This window comes from Podarcis gaigeae, assembly GCF_964106915.1.
Source record: "Podarcis gaigeae genome assembly, chromosome: 8".
NCBI lineage: Eukaryota > Metazoa > Chordata > Lepidosauria > Squamata > Lacertidae > Podarcis > Podarcis gaigeae.
Window position 1 is genome coordinate 24,332,077 of NC_139684.1, and position 20,610 is coordinate 24,352,686.

General features: G+C 47.3%; 1 protein-coding gene across 13 annotated transcripts in view; it reads left to right on the plus strand.

The window, feature by feature from the left end:
- Positions 1–20,610, plus strand: part of VPS13D (vacuolar protein sorting 13 homolog D) — a 119,058-nt gene that overhangs the window by 90,317 nt on the left and 8,131 nt on the right. For all 13 annotated transcript variants that reach the window (XM_083752351.1, XM_083752348.1, XM_083752352.1 and 10 more), the window contains 2 exons: positions 5,218–5,350; positions 5,791–5,986. In XM_083752351.1, the coding sequence (XP_083608477.1) occupies positions 5,218–5,350; positions 5,791–5,986 (329 nt within the window). The remainder of the gene's footprint in view (positions 1–5,217; positions 5,351–5,790; positions 5,987–20,610) is intronic.

Consider the following 20,610-nt stretch of genomic DNA (forward strand, 5'->3'; position numbering starts at 1 on the left):
CCTAAGTCAGCATTCAGAAACAGACTGGCCAGTCTTTGGCAGACTACCTCCCCCAACCCCTCCAACCCTTTTAATATGGTCTAGTAATATCATACTCTGCAAACGCAGGGCAAATAATAGCTTACAAGGCAGCTTTCGGATTTTAAACACTTGCTTGCGATCTTGTTTGTTAAAATTAAACGAATTCAGTAGATTTGCATTGCTCACCTGACTCTTAGAGTAGTTGCCAGGCGTATCTTTGCACATGTTAAAATGACCTACCTGAGAAGGGCACTAGCTCTCGTGTCCGCTCCTTGTGAGTTCTTGCACTTCTGCACCAGATCCTCTTAACTATGGAACAATAGCTCAAGTCTTGCACAAATTAACGAAGGCAGCAGTGCTCCTCGTGTTACAGTTTTTCTTAAGCCAAATGAGCAGACAGTCGGGGCGGCGGGGAAAACAAAGTACTGGGCTGCCCGACTGCTTTCTGGAAAGGGGGTACTCTTTTGCCATCTGCACCCCTAAAAGACACTCACATAGAAATGGAGAGAGCTGTTCTCTTGACCCATTCCTTCTCCTTTTGTAAATGCGCTGCAATCCTACAGGGAGTTAGAGCTCTGGGCAGATCCTTGACCATTAGCCATCATCTCAAGGGAAAATGTGTCTTATAACAAAGGAGGTATGTGGCCGAACTCCTATATATAACAACAACATTCTGCGATCCGGACTCTGACCTGCAGGCATAGGGCGGTATATAAACTAAATAAGTAATAGGCAACAAAATTGGATTATGCAGAATACAGAAAACCTAGCATTAAAGGTTATTATTACACGAAAGGGGATTCAAGTTACAAGAAAGGAGTTTCTGGCTAAACATCAGGAACAACTTTTGACAGTGGAACAGTAGTGCTGATGGACTCTCCTTCCTTGCAGGTTTTTAAGCAGCGGTTGGATGGCCACCTGTCATGTATAGCTTATGAAACAACGGCTAAACTTGCCAGGCAGCCCCACGGATTCCCCCAGGAGGAGTAGATGTGCTGAGCTTGAATGTAGATTGTCCTGTTTTGCCTCCTTGCCCAGCTGAGAGACATTCTGGGGAGGGGTGTGTGGCAGAGGCGGGGAGAGGGATTGGGAAACCTTTCTTTCACCTTCCCAAGGCGACGTCCTCACACTTTGGGAGAAAGGGGATCAAAGGAAACAAAGCACAGAAGGATAAGCGAAAATCTGCCCCCGCTGCCCTTTCTGAAAACCAGATTGCCTTGTTTGGATTTTCTGTGTTAGCAGGATAAAAGCATGCTATATTCTCATGGGGTGGCGGGCGAGGAAGGAAATTTCTAAGCTTCTCCGCCAGCTTGTTTTCATCCTTAGGAGAAGGTGCTTTGGAGAAGTAGCTGTGCATGTGCCTCTTTTGCAGCAAAGTGGAGGGTGGGGGTGGCGGGACTTTACGCCTCTTTTCCTCAAAAGTGATCTGTTAAAAAGAGTATTGGTTGCTTAATAAAGTGTAGATTGCCCTCTCGGTGAACCCGCCAGTGACTCTCCAGTTGGGGTCATTCCAAGTTCATTCTGTGGACTTTTGACTGCCTTCTGTGTATGTGAAAACAGCCGGCAGCTCCTGCAGGGATCACTCATTCAGGCCTGTAACACAAAACTATTCCCCCGTAGGCACCTGCTGGGCAGGCTCACAGGGGGTCCTGGGGCTGGGGGAGCGGCAGAGGGCAGGGGGGAGACAGCCCCCTTCCCACATTGGGCATCTGTAGAGGTGGAGAAGAACTGGGCTCTCCCCAGCAGGTCCTCTCGACTGGCCAGGCATCCCTATAGACAACTCATTAGACGTCTTTGCGGATTACCCAGCAACATGCTATTGTCAGAATTCATTACAAGGCCGGGTTAACGAGGAGATGCGAGCTAATTTAAGGGCCTTTTGCTTGGGCTCCGTGACATAAATTGGGGGTAAGGCGGATACTGTCCGGCTTGGTGGAAGGAAAATTTGCTGCTACCTTTCTGGCGGCTTCTGGGTTTGGGCGCTGTACAACCTGCATTTGAGCCTCTCTTAAAAAAAGGAAAAAAAGAATTGCAAATTCTGCCAGAGTCAATGCACCACCAACACCCTACCGGTCTGAGAATTGTTAGTACAGTGGTACCTCGGGTGAAGTACTTAATTTGTTCCGGAGGTCCGTTCTTAACCTGAAACTGTTCTTAACCTGCAGCACCACTTTAGCTAATGGGGCCTCCTGCTGCTGCCGCGCTGCCGGAGCACGATTTCTGTTCTCATCCTGAAGCAAAGTTCTTAACCCGAGGTACTATTTCTGGGTTAGCGGAGTCTGTAATCTGAAGCGTATATAACCCGAGGTACCACTGTATGTTGAGATTTGTGTGTGTTTATTCTGCCTTGAGATGCATGTTCCTGGCTTGCCAGCCCATGCCCACAATACGCCAGTCTGAGACTGTTTCAAGTATCCTGAGGTTGAGGATAAGTAGACTTCTCTTTCCATTTTTTTTATTTTATTTTTTAGTGGGGAGGGGCGGTAAAAACGTCAGGCTTTTTGTAGAAGTGACACATGGGCCAAGTCTATTGTATGTCTGCTTTTTGCTGAGTCCTTTGGTGGCAGCATCTTTGCTGTTTTGTACTACGTGGCTTCTGTTCCCAGGAAGGCACTGCAAGGATTCTGGTGTTAAACATGTCTTGTAATGCAACATTGCACCAAATTCCTGTCTTTATATTTATTGAAATAAATGTCCTGGTAAATTTGATAACCCTGTAAGTGAGACAGTGAGGCACAAACCACAGATCATGGTTTGCCTTAGATGGACATTGAGACGGGTGGTGTAGACTTAACTAGAAAGCCATTCCATGTTTATTTCATTTTTTTTATTTTTCAGAGCTAGGTTTTTCAGTGTGCGCATTTCAAGTCAGATAAGGAATGTTTTAAGTTTCCCAAGAAAATATCTAGCTATGTCTGTATGTCTGCAGGAAGATGCTGTATTGCCTTTATCCTACATTTCCTATATGTTAATTTACATTCATCCATTTTTAAATGATTAACAGGGTCTTTTTTGTGATGGCAGCCCAACATTGGAGTGCTCTCCCCTTGGACTATTAGGCCACAGGGTAACACTGAGTAGATGAGGCACCATGCAGAGATCTTCCTGTTTCGTCCAGGATCTTGAATGTTTAATTGATTTTCTGTGCTGTTTTGAGTCAGGAGCCTTCCTTTTAAAAAAAAATGTTAAGAAATGACGGGGCAGAATAGAAACGGTGTTTGCAGAGCTGCTTTTTTTTTTTTTTAGAAAAAAATTAAAAAGAAGAACCTGCTGTGCTGTTTCAGCTGCACAGAAATGCCTTAAACATTAACCTGACCTTGCGACCTGCTGCAGTAGCAAGGCAGTCCAAAGGTAAAGGGCTAGCAATGCATCTTTTTGGAGAAGGGTTGTAGCTTAGTGGCAGAGCATCTTGATTTGCCTGCAGAAGGTCCCAGGTGCAGTGCCCAGTGGCATCGCCAGGTGGGGCTGGGACAAGACCCTGCCTGAAATCCTGGCAAGCCGCTGCCAGTCAGTGCAGGGTCAACAGTGTTGAGCTAGATGGACCAATGATCTGGCAGTTTCCTGTGTTAGTTAATTCTCTTCTGCCTGGGCATTGTGCCTGCTTTAGAACTCATCACAGAATTGCTTGGTATCTCTGAGCCCAGCAGTGCAGATTGAGAACCTTGTGTTGCTATCATTAACTTTGCATTTGTTTTTACCTTTTTGCAAGGGGCTAGTCAAAAGGGATGCAGGTGGCCCTGTGGGTTAAACCACAGAGCCTAGAACTTGCCGATCAGAAGGTCAGTGGTTCGAATCCCTGCAACGGGGTTAGCTCCCGTTGCTCGGTCCCTGCTCCTGCCAACCTAGCAGTTTGAAAGCACGTCAAAGTACAAGTAGATAAATAGGTACCGCTCCGGCGGGAAGGTAAACGGCATTTCTGTGTGCTGCTCTGGTTCGCCAGAAGCGGCTTAGTCCTTCTGGCCACATGACCTGGAAGCTGTATGCCGGCTCCCTCGGCCAATAAAGCGAGATGAGCACCGCAACCCCAGAGTCTGTCACGACTGGACCTAATGGTCGGTGGTCCCTTTACCTAAGGGGCTAGCCATCTTCTCCCAGCTCTTAACTCTCTAGGCTTAGCTATGGCTACATATACATTTCCGTGGCACCGCAGTGTGTTGCTTCCGAGCAGCTCCACTCCAGACCTAACCAAACAAAGGACGGCTTTGCTGAGAACCGCTTCTTACATGCATCATGAAATAAACTCTGGGAGTTCCCAGGGTTAATCAGGCAGATGAGGTGGAAACCGGGCATGTGTCATTTGAAAAAGAATTGGTGGAGTGGCTGGAGAGAGTGTTGTTTTATTTAGTTGTTTAGAAATATTTATGTACTGTACTACAGTTCTCTGAAATCAATCCGAAAAGCAGATTGCAACATAGTAACCGAAAACACTTCCTCTCATAGCAAATTCAGATGATACTGTGTAGTGTAGACTTCAGCACAAAAACAAACAAACAAACCTATTTTTAGAATAAAGCAGAAGTGGGGGGGGGGGATTGCGCAAGCACCTCTTGAAGTTTCACCCCCATCAAACTCCCGACAATGTCAGGGTGGAATCACGGAGGAGCGGCAAGGCCTCCCACAAGCTGTTCCTCATTTCCCAGACTCATTAGGCTGCATCGGGGCGGGGAGATAGTCCTGCAGTTGAAGCCATGGTCCCTAAAAGCCCTCAATGCTACCATTCATTCTTGTGGCAATGCCCAATGCAGGTCTTCTCTGAGCCTGTAACACTGTCAGGTAAGCCTGGAGTCTGGGAAACGGTGGCTACAATGGTGTGACCCCAAAAAATGAAATTACAAGGCTAATAAAGTCTGATGGATTGAAGTCTGGGTTTGTTATGCATTCATAGAATTGTAGAGTTGGAAGGGATCCCAAGGATCCAATCCCCTGCAGTGCAGGAATCACAACCAAAGGATCCCTGACAGATGGCCATCCAACCTCTGTTTAAAAGCCTCCAAGGAAAGAGAGTCTACCACCTTCCAAGTTGGTTCCACTGTTGAACAACTCTTTCCATCGGAAAGGTCTTCCTAATTCAGGAACTATGAACTTACTAGATTTAACTTACGAACCAACCAGTTCCGAAGTCCAGCAACGTCACTACGAGTCACACATTCAGCGTTAATGCAAGTTCCATGTTTGTGTGTTTGTTGTCTTTAACAGTTCACTGGAACTTTGTCCGATGGGTTGGGGAAGACAATGGATAACCGGCATCAAACAGAACGAGAGTACATTCGATACCATGCGGCAACAAGTGGGGAGCATCTCGTAGCTGGCATTCATGGACTGGCTCATGGTAATATACAAACATAGAATTTTGTGGTCCCCCCCCCCCCCCGCCCAGCAATACAGGATTCCACTGCTGAACAGTTCTTACTGTCAGCTCTTCCTTATGTTTAGTTTTTTCCTACCCTCTGGAGCAGGAGAAAACAAGCTTACTCCATCTTCACTGTGGCAGCCCTCCAGATATTTGAAGATGGCTATCAAATCATATCATATGTTCATAAAAAAGGTTATGCAATGGGCATATCAGGGCTCCCTTGAATGAAAGGCTTTAGAAGAGCAATTATTTTTACAAGCATAGCCAGACAGGGTCTGTCCAAATTGTACTTTTAAGAAATTTATGCCCATGCCTTCCCTGTATGTTCAATCTTATAGCAGCCGTGAATTTTCTTATCATTGTCCTAGAACCCTACAGCTACTTGTGCCACTAAGCATGCTCATTGTCTTCGACAGGTATCATTGGTGGATTGACAAGTGTCATAACCTCGACGGTAGAAGGTGTAAAAACCGAAGGGGGGGTCAGTGGCTTTATATCTGGCCTTGGGAAAGGACTCGTCGGAACTGTGACCAAACCGGTGGCTGGTGCTCTAGACTTTGCCTCTGAAACAGCCCAAGCAGTGAGAGATACAGCCACGCTTACCGGCCCCAGGTTAGTTAAATCTCCTTTTTTTGGTGGGGTGTGGGGGGAATGATGACAGTACCAAGCAGAGTCACATGCGGATTATCCAAAGCATTTTGCAGCGAAACGATTTCCTGGCTTGGCCTGGCAACAGGTTTCCAGAGATGAGTTCCAGGAGAAGGTCTTCTGTACAAAGTACAGGAAAATGAGATCTTTCCCTTGAAACCCTTTTGCCCTTCTCCTCCCTTTTGCCGTCCCAAACTGTTTAGTGGCTTTGAAAGGCAGGTGAGAGGTTTAAAGGGAAATAGCCCTTTTATTCTGCCTGCCTCTGTCTCTCTTTTCGCCTCCTCACCCCTCACTTTCTCCCTACAAAGGGTACGGTGGCAAAAAAGTTCATTGCCTCTTCCTCTGCCTTTGCTGTTGCAGAGGTGTTTCTCAGCTCAGGAAAACAGAAGGCGATGGGTTAAAACAAACAATGGGTGTGTTATGGATCTGTGGTCCTCTGTGTTCTTGGAAAGGCAAAGAGGTGAAATGAATTTTCCTCGCTCACCTCCCCATGCAGTTGCATATAGTGTGTGTGGGAAAGCAGGGGGTGAATGGGTAGGTTTGCCAGTAGGCGGCTTGGGAAGGGATCGGCTTGGGGCTCTTTCTTGTCCCCTTATTCCTGCCACGTGTAAAAGGCCCTCTGAGAATCTGTAGCAGTTTAATAATTGTTGTAAAGATGCAAATCTGGGCAAGTGGCCCTCAGCAGGGACCAGGAGTGCCAGGGCCGCGGGTTTCATGCATTGTGCAAGGCCCTGGGACTGTAATTTGTGGGTGCTTGGGCACCCAGGGCCCCAGGGAGCCTGCACCCAGGGAGCCTATAGCAGGGACACATGCCACAGTCCCTTTTGCCTGATGAACGTTCAGTGTTATACTTTGCCCAGTTCTTTAAAGCGCCTTGTGACCCACTTAAGAAATACAGTGATGTCCCTAAAAAACAAAAGGGAGGAATACTTTCAGTTGGACTTGGAAATACAAGAGGCTTTCCTAAAGATCAGTTAACATGGGGAGTTTGGATGGTGCCTTCTTCTGCATCCAGACTGGGTGGAGAATTGCACTCCGCTGAAGTCTTGCTAATACTCCAAGCTCTCACTGTTGCTCGGCTTCAACCCAGCCCAGTGCAAGCCAAAGGCAAAAAAAAAAAGCTGTGTTGCAAATGTCTTTTCCTTCTGTTGGCTGAACTCTAAATACTCCCTTGCACTCCAAAGCCCAGAACAATCCATTTCTCATTCGAGTGTCACTTATGTAAGGCTCTTACCAGATCTTGAGAAATGAACAAAATCCATTTCTTTCCCTTTGAATTGCTATGAGAGTGCATGAATCACTTTCAGTTAGCCTCTTGGATGTGTATTTCTTAGTCCTTGTAGATTTGCTTCTGGTGTGGGATAACCACCTCTCTCTCTGTGTGTGTGTCTCCCCCCCCCCTCCATTGCCATTTTGGCATTTGTGAGCTGTGATGGCTTTCCCGGAACTCCTATAATCACATGGAAATTTTGAACAAGAGGAAAGCAGGGGAATTGCTACTCCCCCCACCCCCGACATTCCCCCTTTTCCACACATGTACACAGACACAAATGCAGTTTGTAGAGCCTTTTCAGCAGCGAGAACCAGCCCTGAGATGCAAGTATTCATGTGATGCTTTCAAAGCAGTCGTCAGAATGAGAGACCAAGGGAAGCCACCTTCATTAGTCTTGATTCCATCCTTGAGCAAAGTAGCACCTAAAAGTACAGTGGTGCCCCGCAAGACGAATGCCTCGCAAAACGAAAAACTCGCAAGACGAAAGAGTTTTCCGTTTTTGAGTCGTTCCGCAAGACGAATTTCCCTATGGGCTTGCTTCGCAAGAAGAAAGCCCATAGGGAAATCTCCGGGGACCTCTTTTAAATGCTGGCGGTGGGGAGCAAAGCCTTTCGCCCCTCTCCGGCCTTCAGAAGAGGTCCAGGAAGGCCGGCGGGGGCTGAAAGGCTTTGCTCCCCACCGCCAGCATTTTAAAAGTGGTCCGGGGTAGCAGGGAATTGCACTGCACTTTCCCGCTATCCCGGACCACTTTTAAAATGCTGGCCGTTGGGAGCAAAGACTTTTGCCCCCCGCCAGCCTTCAGAAGAGGTCCAGGACCTCTTCTGAAGGCTGGCGGGGGGCAAAAGTCTTTGCTCCCCCCCCCCCGCCTGCCTTCCCGGGATAGCGGAGAAGCGCAGCGCATTTCTCCGCTATCCCGACGGCTTTTGAAGAGGTCAGGACCTCTTCTGAAGGCTGGCGGGGGGCAAAAGTCTTTGCTCCCCCCCCCCCCCGCCTGCCTTCCCGGGACAGCGGAGACTTCTCCGCTGTCCCGGGCGATCTTAAAATGCTGGCGGGCGTTCGCTGTCCCGGGAAGGCAGGCGGGGGGGGAGCAAAGACTTTCGCCCCCCGCTGGCCTTCAGAAGAGGTCCAGTCTTTGCTCCCCCCCCCCCCCGCCTGCCTTCAACAGCCGTCGGGATAGCAGAGAAACGGCAGAGAAGTCTCCGCTGTCCCGGGGGCTTTTAAAATGCTGGACGTCGGTAGCAAAGCCCTCCTGTCCCCGGAGATTGCGGGGCGGGAGGTGGGGAGAAGGGCTTTTCTTCCCACCGCCAGCCTTCAGAACAGCCTTCTGAAGGCTGGCGGTGGGGAAAAAAGCCCTTGTCCCCCCCCCCAGCCTTCAGAAGAGGTCGAGGGACAGACTGTCCCCGGACCTGGTCTGAAGGCGGTTTCCATAGGAACGCATTGATTGACTTTCAATGCATTCCTATGGGAAACCGTGCTTGGCAAGACGAAAAACTCGCAAGAAGAAAAAACTAATTAATTTCGTCTTGCGAGGCACCACTGTATGTAGACATAGAGATTCCATCCATAACGGCAGAAAATGCTGCTGCTACTACAACTTTGCCAAACCTTTATTAAGCATTGCAAATATAGGACATCCGTATACAAAATTTTAAAATATAATATATATATACAAATAGCCATGCAAAATTATGTAATAACGAGGATTTTCATTGGAGTTTCTTAGTGCCATTTGCCACTCTGAAAGAGATACTACTGATGAAAAACTCGGACATCCTTGCAGTTATTTCCAAGTTAATGTCAGACAGATAGAATCTGATGTTTTCATTGTGCCGTGATATTAGACTACCCAAAAAGGGGGATAACACACGAATGTGTAGCTGGTCATACAATGGACAGTAGAAAAGAATATGTTCTGCTGTGTCCGGCACAAACAAAAAACATCCGCAATGTCTATCATTTCTGGGGATGTTTAAATATCTGCCCTTGACTAAAGCTGAAGTTCAGTTGGGCCAACATAAAGGCCCTGCGTTGGACTGGAATTGTTAATTTTGAAATATAAGTGACCCTGTTATCTGTTGTATTTAAACTATAAAACTTGGGGGAGCAAATTTTAATTACAGCTGACTTAATGTTTTGTTTTTCAATGTCCCTTAATTGGATTTGAATATTATGATAAATATATTGCTCACTTGAATTATACAAGGGTTCCTGGTCAATACCAGTAGATCTGATTTTGCTTTGTAAGAGTTGAAACCATCTGGATTTATAAGAGTCTTTAAGTAAGTCAGAAAGCAGACTTGGAGATTGACAACAGAAATGGCAACGCAGCCAGTATTTTATAGTGCTAGCCCACAACCAATATTCCATCGTGTGTATACCTAGTTCTGCAACATCTGTGGCATTGGTAGAGACAGGAGGGTTGATGAATCATTCATGTCCATGCTCCCTGCCTTTGCAGCAGGATATTTTTGTTTTATTTTATTTATTTATTTATTTACATTTACACCCCACAATTCCTGCAAGGAGCTCAAGTTCTTCCCCCATCCCCATTTTATCCTCCTCACAACCCTGTGAAGTAGGTTTGGCTAAGACACAACGACTGCCCCAATGCCTTGAAGTAGACCAAAGAATTGTAGCAGAATTAATTGGCTCTTTGACTCTCCCATATCTCATATTCATCTACACTGACTTCCCAGGGGTCTTTTTAACAGGAAGAGGTAGGTTTTGCGGGTTCTATCAGATGTTTTCCAGACAGTGTTATTGCTGAGACATGAACTCAGTTGTTATATACCTGTGTAGCCCATTTGTTCAGGGGGCAATTAGAGCCACTCCCTTCATTTTCTTCCCCCCTACTGCCCTTGATTCAACCCCACTGAGATCTTGAAGATGATAGATTTGGGCTGGATTAGAATGCAAAGTTTTTCTGTGTGCCATCTTTGCAAACCCTTGCAGCAATAACAGGAGCTTGGCTGGGGCAGAGATTGGCTTGACAAATGCATCTGCTCCCATGGAGCTGTGAAGCCAGGTGAAAAACAAGACAAGGCTTTTTACAGGTTTCGCAGTTACAGGGGCTGGGAATTTATGCAGGTTCTGGACTAAAACAAGCCCGCTGCATCCCTAAATGGTGTTTGTGCAGCTTGACTGCATCTGCAGGAGGGTGTTTTGTAAACTATATAGACTCACATGCTTCCAAGCACAATGCAAAGTGTTGGGGCCGACCTTTAAAGCCCCACAAGGCCTCGGCCCAGTATACCTGAAGTATACCAGTATACCAGTATACCCCCATCGTTCAGCCCAGACACCAAGGTCCAGCCCTGAGGGCCTTCAGGCAGTTCCCTCACTGCAAGAAGTGAAGTTACAGGGAACCAGGCAGAGAGCCCTCTCGGCAGTGTCAAGGAAATAAACAACTGTCTGACTTTTAGAAGACCTCTGAAGGCAGCCCTGTATTGGGAAGTTTTAAATGTTTGACATTTTACTGTATTTTTATATGCACTGTAAGCCACCCAGAGTGTCTGGGGGAAACCCAGCCAGATTGGGGGATTGATTAATTAATTAATTACTCTCTCCCTGTTCTTCAGTTGAGCCTACCTACAGGCTTTCTGCATATGTGCAGAGGCAAGGGAGAAAAGGAAAGCATGGTGTATATTTATATATCTTATCTACCAATCTGCAATTTACATACCTGAAACCCCGGAGAACCACTGTGAATCAGTGCAGACAATACAAAGAAAGGTGTACCAACGGTTTGGCAATCTAGGACAGCTTCCCGTGTTCCTATGGAAGGACCATAGCTTAGTATTTGCATGAGGAAGGTTGCAGCTTCAACCCCCAGAACCTCCAGGTAGCACTGAGCGAAATGGGACCCGTTATCTGACTTGGTTTAAGGCAGCTTCCTATGTTCCTATGAGTTAGTTCTCTGTCCAGGAATTACTTCTCAGCTCTGCTGCTTGAGAACCTTTTAAACTGGAGATCCCAAAGCTAAAACCCAACAGCCTTCTGCTCTGCTGCTGAGCTGCAGGTCCTTCCCCCCTCCCTTTTAGCTGTTCTCAAGCATCACTGCAGCGGGGTTGAATTTGGCAGCAACTTTAAAATGTCAAGGCTGGACAGAGGGATATGACTGAGCTTCATTCTGGCCATTTTCTAATGTTTATCCCTTCCCTGTTGCACTGATGCTACAGGTGAGCATTGCGAAATAGCACTAAAAGCACATTACTGACTGCTTGCTTCTGCCAAAGTTAAACAAGCAGGCATGCTTGCGATAAACTGTGCTACAAAGCGGATTTCCTTCTCTGGCATTTTCATGAAGAGAACCTTTGAGAGAGTGAGAGAGAGAGAGAGAGAGAGCGCGAGAGCGCAAAGACACTGTAAACAGGAACCGCATTAAGCAATGCATTGTGAACAGGAACTATTGAAAGTGGTGCGGCGAAGTTTGGGAGGAGTGACGGAACACGAACTTGCTTTGAACCCTTCTGCCTTAAGCAGGTAATCAGAGCATTATTGTTAGTGTCTGTTATAAGTGATATGCTTCTGGGTTCAAGCAGAGTTCAGCCAGAAATCCTCATCGCAGCGAAACCTTCCCTCGATCCAGGGAAGGCCTACTCGGAAACGTTGCCGGGCAAATGCCTTGCAGACTCCATCCACACCTGTGGAATACAAAACACCTCGTGGCACTGGCTCTGAAAAGCTGAGAGTTGACAGTGTCATCATGCAGCGTATGTCTGAATGCTGCTTTTCCCATCAGTGGAATGGTGAGAGGAGAAGCTGTGCTTTGCAGCAGACACAAGAACCTCTGTATGGGGCTGGGGGAGAGTTGGCAACTACACACACACACCTGAGTAACCTGCCTTAGCCACATGTCTTGTCCAGTCGGTGCATCCTTGGATGCAGCTGCAAATGCTCCAGCCAATCGCTATAAATTCTTTTAATTGGTGGTAGCTTCCTTCTTCCTCTTCATTCTGTTTTATTCTCTGTGTTCCTTTCTTTCCAGTTGACTCTCATACACTTGCTTGTTTGGCAGTAGTTCGGTGTTGGGGGTGGGGGTACGGTCATCTAAGTACACTGGATAGATAATTCCAAAGTGTTTCCCCTTTTCTTCCTCTCTTCTCACCCTCCCTTGCCCTGCAGTCCCGCTCTCCATATTAGGAAATCTCCCTCCAGCAGAAATGAATCCTAGAATTGCAAAGGCAGCCTGAGGGTCATTTAGCCCAACCCCCTGTAGTTCATATGCAGTCACATCTTGCCTTTCAAAAACTCGAGAGAGAAGCTGGTAGAAGCTGGCATAGACGTGACTTGTTGGCATCCATTGGTGTTCGTCCAAAAAGAGATGTGGGGTGAAGGCTAAATACATAACCTGTTTTCAGTGGCACAAAGCGAGCAGGCATGGTCTACTGGTGGCTACTGAGTGTTAGTTTTAAGGGCAAGAGGCCCAGGTTTAAACGGGAGCCATGAAGCTCAGTGGGTGAACTTGATCCACTTTCTGACCATCCCTCAACTTCATCAACCCGGAGAGGTACTTGCGGTTTAGAATGGGCAGGGGAAGAACCGCCCCCACCACCCTCAATTTAAAAAGCAGTCATTTTTTCAACATCCGCCGGTTCACCTGGGAGCGCAGGCGCTTTTGCTGTATTTTTGGCGTCCGCTCCCAAAGTAGCCGGATACCAGCGTGCAGCCGGGTCCCATCACTTCCTTGCGGACACTGCCAACATTTCCCTCCAGGTATGCCGTGTTGCGGAAGGTTGGCGGTGCGTGCTGCCTGAAATTTGGCCTTTTGTCGCGGGGAGTGGTGTGTGTGTGTGTGTGCTGTGCTTGCTGCCGAGCCGTGAGCCTCGGTGGTGCCGGAGCCCGGGGCCTGCTGGGACGGGGTTTACACTTGAGCTGTCCTTTTGCCCTTCCCCTGAACTCTCTTCATTTCAGTCATGAGCAAACAGTCAGTGCCTGAACTAACAACCCTGCAGTTCTCCAAAGCACGTCTCGCTTACAGTACCAAACAAAGGGAGGCCCGCGTGGGCCAGCCCAAGCCGAGGAATGCGGCTTTGGGGTTCTGCTCCATAAATTTAGCCAGCACGACAAAAAAAAGGGGGGGAGAGATAATCTGAACCTTCGTGATGATCTGAAAAGGGGGTGGGGGCGGGGAGGAGGTTTGCGTCCCATTGATTGCGGTCTGGCACGATGCCAGGCCCCGGGCCTGACCGACAGTTGAACCATATCGTTAAGGCGTGTAATACTGCTCGAGTTTTGTACGGCAGCCAATGAGTACATATCCAAAGGGCAAAAGTTTAGAAGGAGTTGAGGCTGTCCTATTTAACCCTCTCACACTGCATGTAATGTATACGGGCTCCTGCTAAGGAACAGCTACGTTGCCTTTTTTTAAAAGAAAAAAGGGGGGGGGAGAGTAAACGTGCAATTGTTTTTACTTCCGAGTCTGGTTCGTAAAGCGAAGATGACTTCAGGGAACAATGCCGGATTGATGCCTGGCATCCCCTGCCCCAGTTTGGCACTCTAGAGAAGGGGCCATCCATGGTTTGGATGTTTGTCATTGTGCGTCAGGAACGGGCCTTGGGACGAGCACCCTGCACCCTTGCAGGAAGTTCTGGGGCGTGCATAATTCCCCCTTGTTTCTTGGGTCAGCTGTGTAGGTCTGACAGGAATGTAGTTGGAACTGCAGACGGGAGCCCGACTCTCTGAATCTGGCCCTTTCTTTCCCAATAAAGCTTGTGAACTTAATTATGACACGGTGTTCTGATATTGGTGATGAGTCAGATGTGCGAGGGGCTGCAGATTTGAATTTGCTTAAAAACACAGTACTTGCATAAAACAGTGCAGGTTCCCACCCCTCCCAACACACACACTTTTTCCATTTGTCACCAAATTTGACATTTTTGCAGAGAGGCCTTTGTGGGGAATTTACATCGGGGAGGGGCGTCTTCTGGAGATTGAGGGTTCAAAAAGACACAGCTTGTGGAGGTGTCTGATTCTCCAGATTCATTTTTGAAGGTTTTCTTCAATCTCCTTTGCTTTACAGATGTCTGTATGCTCTTAAATTGGGGTTCTCTCTCTCGCTGTTGTAGCCTTGAACTCATTCCCGGATGCTCGTTATCATTTTGTGGCTACTTAATGTATACACACCCTCTTTTACCAGTTTTTTCACATCTCCCTCCTTCCCCAAGTAGTAGGAAGTTCCAAGGCCAGTTGCTGCAAGCAGTCCTTTTCTTGTGAGGAGATAGCATTTGCAGCTCACGGCAGTGTGAAAAATCTGCTTGTTTACTAATATACACATTGTATTTGGCGGGTGCAGGGAGGAGAAGTCTCCTTCCAGTGACAATACTAACCAGCTAATCAGCATCAGTTCCTAAGGCCGGCCAGCCAAATCCTTATCCCTCAGGGGCCAAATTGGACCACTGTGTGGGGTTGCCCACCTCTCAGTTACCTGGTGTCACAGTGACATCGGGTGATGGGGTGCTTTGAAGTCCCAGCAGTGGTTACAAAGAGCCCTGCACGGTGCTTTGAAGTGCTGGCAGCCAGCTGAGTCTCGGAGCCTCAAAGCACCAAGCAAGGCTCTTTGCAAGGAGCAGAGGAGGATTGTAAGAAGCCTGGCTCAGCACTTGGTGAGACCCTTCAAGGATTGGCTGGCTACAGAGTTCTCCCTGAGGAATTCAGTAGCACAGCCTTCCCTGCCAGTGCACTGTGTTGAATACACTTTAAGGGTCTCCATTGTGCATTGGCCACTGGGTCTCCATCCCATAAGATGTTTGGTGTGGGGAAGGGGGGCATGCTTGGGTAAAAAGCGGTGTGGCAGGCCAAGTGGGATCATAATTCGGCCCACAGACCAGAGGTTCCCACCCTTGCCTTAGGGCAAAGCACACATTGGGTCCATTTAGCTCATTTTATTTTATTTTATTATTTATTTTATTGTTAGCTTTGCTGCATTAAATGTGCATTCTGTAGCTGACCTCCTTTGTGATGTTTTATTTTGAATTCTTTAAGATAATATTTTAGTTTCCTGGTAATTATGTTGCTTTGAATGTATACTTTGCATTTGACTTTATTCGCTAATTGTTTTGGATCATTTTTATTTGATGTTTTAATGTGTTGCAAACAGCTTTGAGATTCTTCAAAATGTAAAGTGGTATAGAAATGTTGTTGTTGTTGTTACAGACTGGTAGAGACCCTCCAGCATTTTAGGTGGAATCATTTCCCCAAATCCTCTTATCTGGAGATTTCAGGGATTGAACCTGGAGCCTTCGGTATATATAGTATGTGTTTCACCTCTGAGCTAGTCCTTCCTTGCAAATGACTTGCTGGTCTCCTGTTGCCGCAAGCTTAGCCGAGGCAAAACCCAGAATTTCCAACTCTGTCGCACATTTCTAGCCACCGAAACCTTTTCTCCATCTCCAGGCCAGTGTGTATAGTTGCGTTTTAAAGAAAGCCATGTGGAAATCTAATTTTGGCTAAATAAAAGCTTTCGTTTGACATTACTGCAGCACACAACAAGTGTGATAGTTCCTCCTAAGAATTAGGTAGAAAAACATTCATTACCTGTGCCAGCTACTTTCCAGAATTGTCTGGATCAATGGGGAGTCGTAGCTTGGTTTTTCAATCCAGGCACAAGTTTCCGTGCGCTGCTCTGGTTCGCCAGAAGCAGCTTAGTCATGCTGGCCACATGACCTGGAAGCTGTACGCCGGCTCCCTCGGCCAATAAAGAAAGATGAGTGCCACAACCCCAGAGTCGGCCATGACTGGACCTAATGGTCAGGGCTCCCCTTTACCTTACCTAGGTCCACAAAGTGCTTTGAGATTGACATACCCATCATAAATAACAACCACTAAAACCCAGGACTAGGGAACCTGTGGCCTTCCTGGATGTTGCTAGACTCCAACTCTCATTCCAGTTCTTAGGGATGATGTCAGTTGTAGTCCAGTAACCCCTGGAGGGCACCAGATTGTCTATCCTAAAGGCATTGTTGTGTTTCTCCCCTCTTGCTCGGGGGCAGGTTCCTGTTTTCTTCTAAAATAGTGTTTTCTCTTGTTAGCTACAAACAGGACTTACAGGCTTCCTACCAGAAAAACGGGTTTTCTTTGTGCAAATCATAAATGCAGGTATTTTCCCAGCCAGCCACCCTTTGCCCCCCACCCTAGGCAGGGTTAAAAGTGTTCGCCTGTTTCTACATGTAGCAACTTCCTTTGGAGCCACATAACATACCACCACACTGGAAAAGCAACTGAGATCAAGGTTATTAAAGAGCTTTGCTTTCTTCCTTGCATATAGTCATCTGTACCTTTCCAGCAGCTTCTGTAGAGCTGTATTCTGGTGGTCCATTACTAGGCTTCAGAGAAAAGCCATAATCCAAAAGGAAGGCCATCTTAGTTGTTCATGGATTCTGTTAGGTATTCATTTTATACCCTGCCCGTTAGCCAAAAGGTCTCTTGGAGCCGCTTACAAAAACCAGTCCCTGCCTCACAGGCTCACAGTTTTAAAAAGACATGACACACGAGGAAAAAGGAGAGGGAGGGAGAAGGGGAACGCAACCTCAGACATAAACCTCTTTCCAGACATAAACAGTTCTTTAAAATTACAGCCAGTATCTGTGATGGTTCCAGCTGCCATGCCCTTCCTTCCTTCCTTCCTTCCTTCCTTCCTTCCTTCCTTCCTTCCTTCTTGGACAAGCACATACCCACCAGTTCCTGTTGAAGCAGAGAAAGCATAGGACCGTATCTTAAGACTGGGTGAGCATGACAATGGGATTAAGCGTTTCAACATTTATCCACAGAATTCATCCACAAAGTTTTCATTATCCAAGTTTAAAACTCCTATATTATCCCAATATGCTTTGGATCATGTAGATGGTGAAAATAAAAAAAGTTGGACTGTGCTCACTCGCCTTTGGGGGGAGTAGGTGGGTGGCAGATCCTTCTTCTAGCAGCAGCCACAGAGGCTGCAAAGAGCAAGTTCAGATGGATACAAGCTGTGCATCTGAGCCATGGGCAACCACTAATAGCAACTCTTCTGAAGATACCCAGGATCAGGCAGGGATATAAGGAATCAGTCACTCCTTAAATGAACACAGGAACCTCGAACTTTGCCCAATAACGTATCAGCAGCCAGAGTTTTCTCGGTCATTGGGAACCAGTGACTGAAAAGGAATTTGGATGGAGAGGGACGCAGGTGGCACTGTGGGTTAAACCACAGAGCCTAGGACTTGCCAATCAGAAGGTCGGCGATTTGAATCCTCGCAACGGGGTGAGCTCCCGTTGCTTGTCCCTGCTACTGCCAACCTAGCAGTTTGAAAGCACGTTGAAGTGCAAGTAGATACCACTCCGGCAGTTTCCGTGCGCTGCTCTGGTTCGCCAGAAGCAGCTTAGTCATGCTGGCCACATGACCCGGAAGCTGTACGCTGGCTCCCTCGGCCAATAAAGCGAGATGAGCGCCGCAACCCCAGAGTTGACCACGACTGGACCTGATGGTCAGGGGTCCTTTACCTTTAAGGACAACCTGATGTGTCAAGCCAGTGGACCTTCTAGTCCAGTATCGGTTCTCACAGTGGCTGACGAGGTGCCCCAGTGGGAAGCCCACAAGCAGGACCAGAACATAGCAGCACTCTCCACCCCCCCCCCCTTTGCGGTTTCCAGCAAACTGGTACTGAGAAGCACACTGCCTCTTGACAGTGGAGGTGGAACATAACCATCAGGGGTACTGGCCATGGATAGATAGCCTGATCAATAGCCGCCCGGGTGCCAAACGTGGTCTTGAACAGTGGCGCTCTGTCCCGTGCCGCTCAGCCTCCTGGGGACGCCGTCCTCGGCCTCTCCATGCCTCCATTCAGCGACGCTCTTCCCTGCTGTGATGGGTAGACACGAGGGCATTTCTGCTTTGTGTTGGCTTTTGTGTGCCTATTAAAAGCGAATCAGCAAATGTGTTGAGTGTTGAGAGTTGAGTTTAATGTAACACAGATGTGAGCGCAGAACTGCCATTCATTCTGCTTTTTCGGATCTTCGGCTTTTTGGATTTCATCACTGTGTGGCTTGTTATTTACAGAATGTAACTTGAGACAGTGGAACGAATCGTAGGATTAAAGAAAAAAAAGGAAATTGAGTAGTGTGGAATGTTGCTTGCTGTCCAGACCAAACAGACCAGTTTGCCAAAACACTGATGGCCTGCACCAATTAATGTAATTCATGTTAGCACCAGCAGGACATAATTTAGAAGGCAGTTGACCTTCTTACCATCATGATTAGATTTTTATCATCATCATCATCATCATTACCAGGTTGAGCATCGCAGAATCAAAGAGTAGCAAGGAAGCAGGAATCATGGTATCTTTTGAATGGAGGTGCCTTTGGTCATTGCTTGGGTGGGACAGGTGAAAGTCTTTTGCCCAATGCAAATAGATCTTCCCAAGCTGGGAACAACAAGCCGTTGAACAACAAGCGAGAAATAATTATAATTATAGCCTACTCTGTTGAGAGCGTCATGTGGCATGTGTGAAGCAGGACTGTTGCAACCAGCCAAGTAAACCCATTGAAATTAAAAGGACACAAGCTTGTCACAGACATTAACTTCAGTGGGGCTACTCTTGAGTATCAGATGCAACCCCTTGCCTTAGATTCCCAGGGGGCAGTGCTTCAGCCGCCGCCTGCCCCCCTTGACTCCCGGTACAAATGATGCACAACAAGAAAATCACTTTTTCTTTTTGTTTTTAATTTGGATAATTTATGTAGGCTGCTGAATTCTGTTTTCCCAAGTCGCAGGATTTTACTGGCTTTCGGGGACAATACGTCTGGCCCCTTTGTTAATGCATCTATGCACATATGATAGAAGAGACTTGCAAGAAAGAAAGAAAAGCCAAGAGACGCAGAGTAGGGGGGAACAGCTACAGAAGAGCAGCGGTGGTGGTAATAGAGTTCATAACTCTTACCTTTGAGCTTAGTGCCACATTTTTTATTTAGCAAAGTGGCACTCTTGAAGAAGACGTGCAAATAGCACTATTGTCCCATAAATGGGGCCTTTTTTTTTAAGGGGGTGGGAAATGCATGTTTGAGGAAAGAAGGCCTGTGTGCTCCTTAGCCAGGACCCATGTTGCTAAAGGGGATGGGGGCTGCCGAGGTATGAGAGGAGGAAACTAGCCTCTGGAGAAAACATCTGCAAGAAGCCAGTCAGTCTTCTGTACTTTGCCAAGAGGCTTAAGCAGGGAAGAAGAAGAAGAAAAACACCTCCAGTTACAGTGCATGATTTGTTCATCTATTTCTAGATCAAACGTGCAACAGCAGCAGCAGTTCAGTCTGTAGGGGGGTGGGGGGAACTGGGGAGCACGAATTGCGCAACGAGCGTGGTTGTAGGGTCACGTAGGAGCAGCCCCTGGGTTGCTCCATGCTGGCGGAAGGTAGCGCAGAACTTCTGCATGAAATCTAGGGAGTGTTAAGTCCAAGGTGGGTGACTTGGTGTGAAGACACCCCAGTGGTTGCCTGGATCTGCCTGCCCCACAGCATTCAGATTGTTGAGCTCTGTTAAGGTTGAAAAGAAAGCAGAATACACTGAGCACAGCCCCTACCGGGGAGGGGGCAACACCCAAAATGGCATCTACAAGCAAGGAACCCTCTTTCTCCGTTCCGGACATCAAGGCAGTGTCTCTAAACAAGAGCAGAGAATGATGATGATGTGCAAGGAAGCGATACAGTCTCTGGTCTTTATGATAAAATCTGAAATACCTTGCACAAGACACTTGGGTTAGGATTGTGGAGTGAAGATGGAGGAATGTGTGGTCAGAGCCAGAGATTCTCAGCGTGTGAAGTGGGGCTCTTTAAAGAAGATAAAGTTGGTCAGAGGAATGTTGCTTTGCCCCCCATATCATCCTCCAGGACAAGCTCAGACTTAATTCGAGACATCAAATCCTGGACACTTCAAGAAAGGGGCTGTAGCTCGGTGGTGGAGCATTTATGCATGCAGAAATTATTAAATTCAATCCCTTGCACCTCCAGATAGACCCAATAAAGTCCCAGGGTTTCCCAGACTTGGGTCCCCAGCTGTTTTGGGACTACAACTCCCATCATCCCTAGCTAGCAGGATCAGGGATGATGGGAATTGTAGTCCAAAAACAGCTAGAGTCCCAGGTTTGGGAAACCCTAATGTAGACAATATGGAGTTGGATGAACCCGAGGTATAAGGTAGCATTCTGTGCCCTCTGGTCCTTAAAACAAGGAGGATGTATCATGGTTTCCTCACTTTCCTTGGGTTTTATTACCTTCTGCGGAAGTTCTCCCTATGCCTTCGTTATAAGAGCTGCACAACTTAATGAAGGAAAGGGTTTTCTTAGGAGTGATG